The following is an 11,476-nucleotide window of genomic DNA, read 5'->3' as shown; positions in this document are numbered from 1 at the left end:
TGCTCTAAAGGACTAAACAAACAGTAAATGGCGTACACTGTTATATATCGGAATAGTATGACATAAAACGCTCAGGGAAATATGATATCTGTGTACTTAGGCAGAAGGAGCCTGACAGCTTGTTAAAAGGTAGAAACTTGTGCTGGCTGTCAGTCATGGCAATGTGAGCGCCTGCCTGCAGAGCACGCCCTCCTCACACCAGCCTGTCTGGGCTGATCCATACACTTTCTTTACTTCTCAGCTTCACATTAGGGTTGCACTTAAGTCTTACAGCTGCTCTCTTGTATTCAGCTGCGCTGGTTTCTTCTAAGCCTGATCAGACCTGAATGTCTTCTGTGTAACTTTACAGGATGGAAGAAGCTGAGCTGCTGAGGGAAAGGCTGCTGGCCATAACTGTAAGTCCCATTTCTTGCAATCTGTCTTATTAAAAGCTGGCATTGCATGGCATAGCTTCTATCGAGTGATACGAGTGGGTATTCAATTGGCTTGACTGTAGCCCTTAACCCCATATATCTGTTAGTCTGATGTGTGCGTGAGAGCAGGTATGAGGTATACTGGTCGTGTGGAATTAATGTCAAGGGCACTGGGTCAAACTACTGCCAAAGTATGTGGACGGATAGTTAGCTATTTAAATATACCCAGATAAGGACACTTAGGGACTGGCGTTTGTGTATGAACTTTTACGTATATCGTAGCTTCTCCATACATACTGGAACACGTGCCTGTATATCTGCAGGCGACGTTCATGGATATGGTGCCACGGATAGGCAAAGTTGGCACATGTTGTGAAATCTGTATATATGTGATATTTTAAAGCTACATAGGTACATTTTAGTTTTATAAATAAGACGCAGCGTGTGTGACATGTTCACGTTGATAAACTTGGTACACACCATACCAGCGAATAACAATACTGATAGCATTTATAAGTGTGTGTGTATATATATATATATATATATATAAGTATGTGTATATATATATATAATGTGTGTGTTCCTGAAGCCTCCTGAGAAGACCACCCTTCAATCTTGGTCAAGTTTTCTGTGACAGATTTTCAATTCACCATATATTAGACTTGCTGGTCATCTTCTTTGAGAGGACCACTCCTTTAGAAGACCATATTCATTACACCTTTTGGTGGTCTTTTCAAAGACCAATTTGAATTGTATATTTTGAGCTTTGCATTACATAAACTACCAGTGAGTCATAAGTTGAGTCACTTCAGACCCATCTGTGATATGAATGTGGAACAATTATACAAAAGATATTGTTACATAAGGCTCCGAGCTAAGACTCTGTTCACACCTGTTCTTTTCCTGCAAAATTTCCATTGCTTTCTGATTGTCAGAATGGTGTAGCATGCTGTGCTATTCTACTCCGTAGCAAGAAAAAACGGAAACCTAACAGACTCATTAAGTCAATGAAGTGGAGGGGATCCAAACAGATATGTCCATGAGCCCTAATGGAGAAAGGAGGTAGCATCCACGTGAACAAAATGAGAAAGTGAATGAAATTCTTTTTTCCATGGGATATTTTGGATGCTGCTATTTAGTGAACACGTCAGGGAATAATAAGCTTTTATTGGGTGGGTTGGGAAGACTTAGACTTTTTGACTATAAGCCTCTTTTATGTGTTTACCTTCCAAGTTATTACTGTAATGATTATTATTTTTTTGTTGGCAGTGTAATATTACAAATATCCATAAACTGATAATTTATTATATAATTGTCCATGAAATGACAGTATAATCCTTTTCCCAAATTTTGATTCTTCCTAGGCATGTACAGAAGTTTTTGTTGCCACTGACTACTAAACGTGATTCAACTGATGCTTTTGTCCTCAAACAGATGTTTGTTTCATAGTTCATTATCAAAACAATGACACTAACTGGCTATTTAGGGTAAGGCCCCATGCACCCGTAATTATGGCCGCGGACAGCCGGCCGTATTTATGGGCCATGTTCCCATTATAAAGTATGGGAGCACGGTCCGTAAAATAAAAAAATAGGACATTTCCTATTATTTTTCGGCAAGTTTCTACGGCACAGACACCTTCCCTTAAATATACGGGAAGGTGTCCGTCAGCCATAGAAACGAATCGGCCTTTAAGTACGGTCCATAATTACAGGCGATTTTACGGTCATGTGCATGTGGCCTAGGGCCCCACAGAGCGGCATTGATGTTGCTGCGCAGGCACCAGGTTCGGCGCAGCTGTCAAATTTCTTAATGGCTGCGTGTTGTTCCAGGTAAAACAGCTGTTTACCAGCATAATCGTGCGACCTTAAAAGGTGTATTTACTAATGGTCGAACAATTTTGCAGGTAAACAGCCGTTTTACCTGCAACAATGCACGCCCGTTAGCTAGCAATTTGACAGCTGCGACAAATAGGATGTCGGCGTGGCTGTCAGCCCCTTTGCGGCCGTGTCAATACTGCTCTGGGGGGACTTATAGATGTGGATATTCTGTTAGAATGGGGACATTTAATGTTCCCATTGTAGCAAAAGATATACCTACTATTTACCATAAGGCTGTATTCACACATGCATTTATTTTTATTTACAGTGAAATATTTCACAGTAATTTAAATGCCACTTGTGACTATAGTCTAATGGAGTTTTTCAGAACCTTTGCGAGCTATGATCGTAGCGGCTATGGTGATTGCTATTGCTTTCATGTAAGTCAAATGGTGACCTGAATCAATCATTATGACCATTCACAGCTATTTTTACTACAATTACATTTTTTGCATTGGATCATACTACAAATCACTTAGTTTAAGCCAAACCTAGGCCGGTTTCACACAAGCGTAATACGGGCCCAAAGGGGTCTATGATACTGACCCAGAATTTGCGGCCCTAAGATGAAAGTAAGAATGTGCCCGTATTACGCTCTCGTGAAACCAGCTTTAAAGACTAAGGCCTCATGCACACTGGGCAGATTTGATCAGTATTTTGCATATGGTTTTGTTTTTTTAAGCCAAAATCAGGACTGGATGCCAAAAAAGAAGTATTAATGGTTCCATTATCTACACTGTGTGCACGAGACCTTAGGTCTCATGGCCGTGGCATTTTCCATCAGACTCGAAGTATGGAGGTACTCTCTTCTTGAAGCATTGCTTCTAGGGCAGAATATCTATGTACTAACAGAGTCGGAAAGAAGCATGTGCGGATATGTACTAAAGGAGACTGACAGGCTCTATGCCAGTTTGTATAATCCCTAAAACTAAGTGCATACTCTACGTATGCACTTAGTCTTCGGGATTGTGCATACTGGCATAGAGCCTGTACGTCTCCTTTAGTACATATCCGCACATGCTCCATTCCGACTCCGTTAGTACAGAGATCTTCTCCCCTAGAAAGGTGTATTTAGTAATAGCCGAACGACTTTGTAGGTAAACGGCCATTTACAAGTAAAACATATGCTACAGAACTAGTCTGGAAATCCACAACAAGATCTGCATGTGTCACATGTGGATTTGACTTTGACCCATTGCATTAATTGAAATCTACGGCAAAAATGCACAACAGATATAGCCTGCTGTGGATGTGATAATCCACAGCATGCCTGCAATTTGATGCAGATTTTATACGCTGCATGTGAATTGTGTTTGGTAAATCCCCTTTCACTTGCATTGTACTGCATTGCAAATTCTGCAACCGAAAATCTACAACAAATAAGATGTGTGAAACTAGCCTAAGGGCTCATTCACATGACTATTCTGTAGTAACAAGCCATAAGGCCAGGATCACACACCATTTGTTTATTTAGTTTTTGATGTAGTTTTTTAAACCAAAGCCAGAAGTGAATCCAAAAGTATTAGGCTGGATTCACACGAGCACACAGCAGGGAGCCGGGCTCCAGCATCATAGTTATGTACGATGCTAGGTGTCGCTGCCTCTCCGTGGAACTACTGTCCCGTACTGAAAACATGATTACAGTACGGGACAGTTGTCCCGCAGCGAGGCAGGGACTCCTAGCGTCGTACATAACTATGATGCTAGGAGCCCGGCTCCCTGCAGTGTGTTCGGTCCGGGACTTGCGACCGAAATACTTTCCGTCATTTACGGACCGAACATGCTCGTGTGAATCCAGCCTTAGTAGGTATAAGAAAAGACTGATGCATCTCCTTTTATTTTGTGTCCACTTCTGTTTAGATAAAAAAAACTGAGGATGTGTGATCCTGGCCTAATACAAAATCTTTAGTCTGCTATGGGGCCCTTCTGAACCTCCATATGCCCCCGATTTAATATGGAGACATTCCCTGTTGGATTGTGTATGAATCAAACAGAAGAAAATAATCAAACCATGTTCCATCAGATGACGTCTTACAAAGGCGTTCCCTACTAGAAGCAATGCTGATGGAGGACCATTCGGAGGCACACAGAGTGCCTACATCTTTGGTATGGAGCCTCAGGGACTCCACGTGCATCTGTGATGACTCCGCAGTGTTCATGAGCCCTAATTCTTATTCTTTAGAACAGGCTAGAACAATTCAGTACTGTATGATGTGGTTTTACGTATATAAATGACCTGAGATTAATTCGAACGTTAATGGGAAATGCCTATAGACCATAATAACATTATAATTCGCTTCATTATTCATTAACATGGGCTATAGTGGCAGCAAATGTAGAACCGTGTCTTTGTAATATACTTCATTAACGGTTTGCTGTTATCACGTATTTAACAATTTTTTTTTGCTTTGGGCAAAGTAGAAAATCTCCTGCTGCTGGAAACTGACAACAAGCAGGTTAGATGCTATTTGTGGATCTCATTGTTAAGTATCGCCAGGGGTGTAGGTATATGGGGCGCAGATGTAACAGTAAGGCCTCATTTACACGAGCGTATTATACGCGCGTGCGACGCGCGTGCTTTTCACGCGTGTCGTACGCACCTATAATAGTCTATGGGGCTGTTTAGACGATGCGTGAATTTTGCGCTGCGTGAGTGCGTTGCGTAAAACTCACGACATGTTCTATATTCTTGCGTTTTTCACGCAACACGCACCCATTGACTTCAATGGGTGCGTGAAAACAACGCATGCCACACTGACGGTCCTGCGTTGCATGCGCGAAAATCACGCAAGAGCTGTCAAACTCCTGAATGTAAACAGAAAAGCACCACGTGCTTTTCTGGTTACAAACATCCAAACGGAGTGTCAAATTCGAGATGAGCGCACCGAACTTCACCGGGTTCGGCCAAACTCGTTTTGACCGAAACCGGTAAAAAATGTTCGGGTACGCGACGTCAGGAGACAGTCACTGTCCACGGTGCTGAAAGCGTTAAACTGGTTCAGCACCATGGACAGTGACTTCCGCTCCGAAAATCCATGAACCTGTAAAAAAAAAAAGACGTTCTGACTTACCGATAACTCCGGTCCGACCTCCCGGGATGACAGTTCAGTCCAAATGACAGCTGCAGCCAATCACAGGCCAAGCACAGGCTGCAGCCAATCACAGGCTGCAGCGGTCTCATGGACTGCGGCGTCATCCTGGGAGGTGGGGCCGGATGGCAAGAGAGGGACGCGTCACCAAGGCAACGGCCGGGAGCCCGGACTGGGGGAAGCAGGAAGTTCTTGGTAAGTATGAAAGTCTTTTTATTTTCACAGGTTGGTGTATATTGTGATCGGCATTCACTGTCGAGGGTGCTGAAAGAGTTACTGCCGATCAGTTAGCTCTTTCAGCACCTTGGACAGTGACGGGCCTCGACTACCTCATCTCTATGATGGCGGCTGCGTGAAAATCACGCAGCCGCGCATCATGACACACGGAGCTGTCAAATGCCTTTTGCGCGTTTAAAACGCAACAAGGCTGCGTATACGCAGTGCATACGCCATGCATACGCGCGCAAAACGCATACGCTCGTGTAAATGAGGCCTAACACTGGTGCCTGAGGGGGCCCGAAGGCCCCTCTGCCACATAAGAAGAAAACCACTGTAATAAATGGCACAGGTGGGGTCCCTGTTAAAGATTTTGTAGTTAGTAGATGTATTTTCATTTCTGAACAGAATAACAATAAACTGCAAAATAAGTGAAAACAGAAAAAAAAAAGATAAAATATATTTCCAGATCTCCTAGATTGAACATTACTGACTATATAACCAACGCTTTGTCTAACCACAGCATCCGTTATTAAACACAACGTCAGTAGGCTTTGCACAAGCTCTAGGGGATTCTGATGAATTCTGGGATAGTTTGAAGCCGGGCTATTTATTCATGTTTGGGCCTGTTGTAATGGAACTACGACAGCCTTAGATCTAATGTCCTAATCCCTCTTAAGATGTTCTGTATAATATTATAAGGGATGGGACAAAGGAGCTTTAATCGCAGTCACTGTAGTTTGAGGTAAATTTCTGTTCAGTGTTTGAAGTAGGCCATATGCTCTATTTTTGCTCTAGATAAACAAGCAATTATTTAAAACATTTTTTTTAGGCCAGATGCATATGAGCGCCAGGGGCAAACGCAAGATTTTTAAAGGGGGTTTCCAAACGCATACTCCTCAAACCTTATATTTGTCCCGCTACCCTCTGGTTTTTATTATTCATCATGTATCTACCAGCTGAGCCCTTTGTTACAAGCTCTAATAAAATAAGGGCTAGGCGATATGTGCCGGCCACTACCGGTAGCGTAATAACCAGCGTAGATAGTGCCACACTTAGTTGCCCTTGTAGATGGCGCCCCACACTGCCCCTCTGTACATAGCTCCCCCCCAAACAAATAAGACTTCTACTCATCTAGCCCCATTCTAGCGAAGAACAGAGCTCCACAGTCTCCTCAGTCCTGCAGCCTATGAGGCACTGAGACAGGATCTTTGCGTAGGCTGGCACAATCCAGTGATGTCATCGCTGGTGCACAGGGATCCTGTTCCAGCGTCTTATAGGCCTGTAGCCTGGTGAAAGTCAGAGCAGGGAGCAGCTGTATTAGGCCTTATGTACATAGCTGTATCATAGATCAATGTTGTGCGTCTGATTTCACATGGAGCCATACAGAGGTTTATTCTGATGGAAAGGGACATGTTCCATTGCATGCTGTATTTCGGAAGCATTCTCCCCTAGAAGCATTGAAGGGGCTTATGGACGTACCATGCGGCGCAACACTTGGAGTGTCTACGGCTCCCTGATACAGGACAGTATGGACGTGTTTGCTGACCTAAAGGCGGTTTTCTGTCAGGTTTCTGATGTAATTCGCACAGCATGAATGATGGATCTATTATAAGTCAATGGGGGGGGACAAATAAACATCTGTCAATCGAATCATAATGAATCTTAGCAGATCAGTCTCACCCATCCTGGAAACTCAAAAGCCATGTTAGTGTGAACAGAGCTTGAGCTCGCTGGTATGTTATGTTCTCTTGTTCTGGCGTCATTGCTTATGTTCACATAACTGATGTAACCGATCTGTTAAAATCCATCGTGATCAGTTTGACAGACTGGCCCGAGTAAAGTACAGCTCCAGTATAGTTGTAGTAAATATGAGCACTTGTCTTAGTAGAATAAGCACTACCCTGTCAGACCATGTTCATTAATATTATAGCGACCAGTCTAGTAAAGTCCATATTCAATATAGATTAAAGTGTGTTTACAGATGCGGGCAGCCATTTTTGTGGACTTGAATGTTAGTCATAGTGCATTGAGTAAGCAATCTTATGAATAAAATACTGTACAGGTTCATGAATAGATGATGGTGTTGGATTCTAGCATGTTTATTAGTGTGTATTTATTTAGTGTGTTTTATAATTTGTGTGTGTTTATGTGCCATAGGAATAAAAAAGCAAGATTTAGAAAGGAGGAGGGAATGTATTCGTATTTTCCTGGTTGTGTAGGTAAAATATTTGTTGCTGATTATTATTCGCTGTTGATCCTTACGACAAATGCGCCAGTAAGATGGGATATATCTATATTTTAGTTAGTTGGGTAGGACAGGAGATTATTTGTATATGTTTGTTGGTATGCTAGATGTGATATGTGTGGTAATCAAGTTGTGTCCATTCAGATGTTGCAGGTTGAGGTGATGTTAAAACTGCGTTCCGAAAACCGCATGAGTTTTTTTTTTTTGTTTTTTTTTTTTTTTACAGCAAATTTGTATTTGTTGCTGTAAAAACCACAACCCCAACGAAAATGCAGCAAGCTGTGAACAAAACGCATGCGTTTTCTTTATGCCTCTCCTGCACTGTCTACTTTTGTTGCGTATGGCCTGGTGTTCTAACGTTATGTTTTATGTTTTCATTTTTATAATAAAAGATACAGTTCCTATGAATATTAGTAATGTAAGACCGTTCAAAAAGTTCCAAACAAAATGCATTCTAGTGTCGTACTAGTTTTTGTTTTAAATGAGTTTTCCCCCATTATACAAGAACGTAATAGACGCATACCAGTGGACGATGCACCCTTTAGGGCCCATCTAGATGTAGCGGTCCGGTTAAAACCGCATTGAAAGACTGCATGCGATTTGGCGCATTTATGGATGCTGTTAGGGTATGTTCACACGAGGTTATTACGTCCGTAATTGACGGACGTATTTCGGCCACAAGTACCGGACCGAACACAGTGCAGGGAGCCGGGCTCCTAGCATCATAGTTATGTACGACGCTAGGAGTCCCTGCCTCTCCGTGGAACTACTGTCCCGTACTGAAAACATGATTACAGTATGGGACATTTGTCCTGCAGCGAGGCAGCAACTCCTAGCGTCGTACAGAACTATGATGCTAGGAGCCCGGCTCCCTGCACTGTGTTCGGTCCGGTACTTGCGGCCGAAATACGTCCGTCAATTATGGACGTAATGACCTCGCGTGAACATACCACAACTGCACTCCAAATCATGGTAAAAACAGATGCGGTTTTAGGATGACGTTTTTTGATGCGGTTTTAACCACCCCTCATTTGCAATGTCTGAATGGACCCTTAGAGAAAGTTACCATAGTTACTTTAAAAAAAAAAAAAAAGAAGGTAACTGAAGCATTTCTTATACTGAGTTGTTAGATCTCATACAGACGTCTCCAGACTGGTTTCAGGTCTCTGACAATACCAAGACAAAAACTGACATTTTATTCTACTTTAGCAATTCACATGTAGATGTTTTTGTGTTTTGCATCCTAGTTATGCTACATAACCAATTTTACTTGCAATACATCCAGGTCCTGAGGTAGCAAATAGCATCCCCACGTGCCATTTTCTTTGGGAATCCCCTGTTGTCTCATAGCAATTCTTCTGCAATTCTGGATAGCTACGAATAAACATCTGTAGCCTTCCGCAATATTGTACGCACCCAAAGACTTCTATGGGAGGTCTGTGCCGCAATTGCGTACAGGAATAGGACGTGTTCTATATCTTGCGGATCATTTCTACGGCCTGGACACACATCCGTAAATACACGGAAAGGTGACTGACCTACAGAAATTAATGGGTCTGAAGATTATCCGTAATTACGGATAAAAACTACAGTCGTGTGCATGGGGCCTAAAAATTGCACCTACCCATCACCACCACTGTACTGATTTTGTATACAGTTATTGACTTGAATAGAAGCTCCCAAACTTTCAATCTTTAGTGGCAGCCATAGGCATTGTTTTTGTGTTAATAGGATCAGGGGCTCTTCATTAAATGAGCACTATAGCTTTATCAAGTAAATTTGAGAAATGCTTCAAATGGCTTAAACTGCTGGTTTCTAAAAAAATAAAAGTTACACGGCTAAAATTTACAGCCGGTTGTATTGAACACAGATTAACTATTTTCAGCCAATGCCAGGCTGAGATACAATGGAATTTCCCCCCCCCCCCCCGAAGTCACTATCCATATATGGACAGTGACATCAGAAACTCCTCCAGGAGAGGAGCCGTCCCGGGCAGCTGGGGGTATGTACCGCTGTCAACTGTATCTGCGTCCTCAGGACGCAGATACAGTTGAACCCAGTGCTGAAGCAAGCAACGGTCAGCTCCTTGCTTCAGCATTCGTTCAGAGCAGAGGGAGCTCCTCCACTCGCCGAGGACTCCCCAGCACAGCGCTACTTTAAGCTATGCCCAGGGAAGCCCTTGACGTCACTGCCCATATATGGACGGTGACGTCAGTGGCTGCTCTGGACTGGAATCCCCGTTGCCGACGTTCTGGCAGGAGATTCCACTCCAGGAGTAGCCCCTGACGTCACTGTCCATATATGGCACACAAGAAAATGGTGACAGCACACTGAGAACACTAATGACACCTAAGCTACTTAATATATATAAATATTAATTCCTGCTAAATCAACTTACAATAGGGAGGTTCTTAGTGCACATTTCGATCAAATTGTGTGAGGCCACCTGCGACGACAAGGCGACCTTTATAATGTGGGAACCTACACTGCCCATACACACAGAACTGGGATTAAGCCTACATATACTTGGGGATGGTAGGAACCAGCATTCAACTAATTAAAATCACCCAGGGCAGAATGGGAGGAATATATGGACCGTGACATCAGGGGTCCACTCTAGGAGCAGAACCCCCGCCTATGCTCTGTACATGGACACTGGCACTAGGAGCAGCTAAGGGGGCATTGTACTCTATGGGGGAAGCCATAGGGACATTATGTTGTATGGGAGCAGCTATGGGGCATTATGCTGTACGGGGGCATTATGCTGTACGGGGGCAGCTATAGGGGCATTATGCTGTGAAAGCAGCTATTGGACATTATGATGTATGGGGAATTTGGGCATTATACTGCATGGGGGCATCTGTGTGGGCATTATGCTGTATTGGACGGTATGCTGTATGGGGGCAGCTATTGGGCATTATGATGTATAGGGGAATGTTTGGGCACTAAACTGCATGGGCATTATACTGTAGAGGGGAATCTGTGTGGACATTATACTCCATGGGAGAATCTGTGGTCTTTATACAGTATGGGGGCATTATACTGTATGTTGGCAACTATTTGGCATTATACTGCGTGGGAGGCACTATGGGAGCATGATACTATGATACTATTTTGGCTGAACCCGGGTGTGTATGGATGGTGATTGGGTGTGATTAGAGATGTGGCTTAAAAGAAAAAAATAAATTCTACACATGCCGCATCGGTTGTCCCTCTTTGTGATGCTTGGAAGTTGGGAGGTATGGAGGAATCCCCGGCCAGAGATTGCCGAAGCTCTGTCTAGGGATTCCGCTCCTGGAGAAGACCATGATGTTAGGGGCTCCTCTAGGGAGCCCCAACGGCGTTATGTACATGGAGGGGGGTGTAGTGCAACACACACCCTCCTGTAGATCGCACTAGCTACAAGATGTCACCATGTAGTCTCACTAGCCTCAGTTATACAATCTGTTTGTCAGGAACACTGACCTTGCATTTATTTTCTTTTAATTTACTATGTTAACTTCCTTTTACAACTATATTGCTTGTAAAATGTACAAATGGTTTTATGCTCAAGTTACATAAAAAAACAACAACTCTTGATTATAGTAGACAAAGCAAACATGGTAGGGGGGGGGGGGAAGATGGGGTAAA

At 43.2% G+C, this 11,476-nt stretch overlaps 1 protein-coding gene across 1 annotated transcript in view; it reads left to right on the top strand.

Annotated features, from left to right (window-relative positions):
- The first annotated feature begins 217 nt into the window (after positions 1 to 217).
- The window catches only part of PALMD (palmdelphin), a 45,407-nt gene continuing 34,148 nt past the window's right edge, over positions 218 to 11,476 (top strand). Inside the window, exon 1 of the mRNA XM_075833164.1 lies at positions 218 to 395. Within this exon, the coding sequence (XP_075689279.1) occupies positions 351 to 395 (45 nt within the window). The 5' untranslated portion in view covers positions 218 to 350. The remainder of the gene's footprint in view (positions 396 to 11,476) is intronic.

Source organism: Rhinoderma darwinii, chromosome 7 (genome assembly GCF_050947455.1).
Source record: "Rhinoderma darwinii isolate aRhiDar2 chromosome 7, aRhiDar2.hap1, whole genome shotgun sequence".
NCBI lineage: Eukaryota > Metazoa > Chordata > Amphibia > Anura > Rhinodermatidae > Rhinoderma > Rhinoderma darwinii.
The sequence above is the reverse complement of the archived record's forward strand: the minus strand, read 5'-3'. Positions and strand labels throughout refer to the sequence as shown.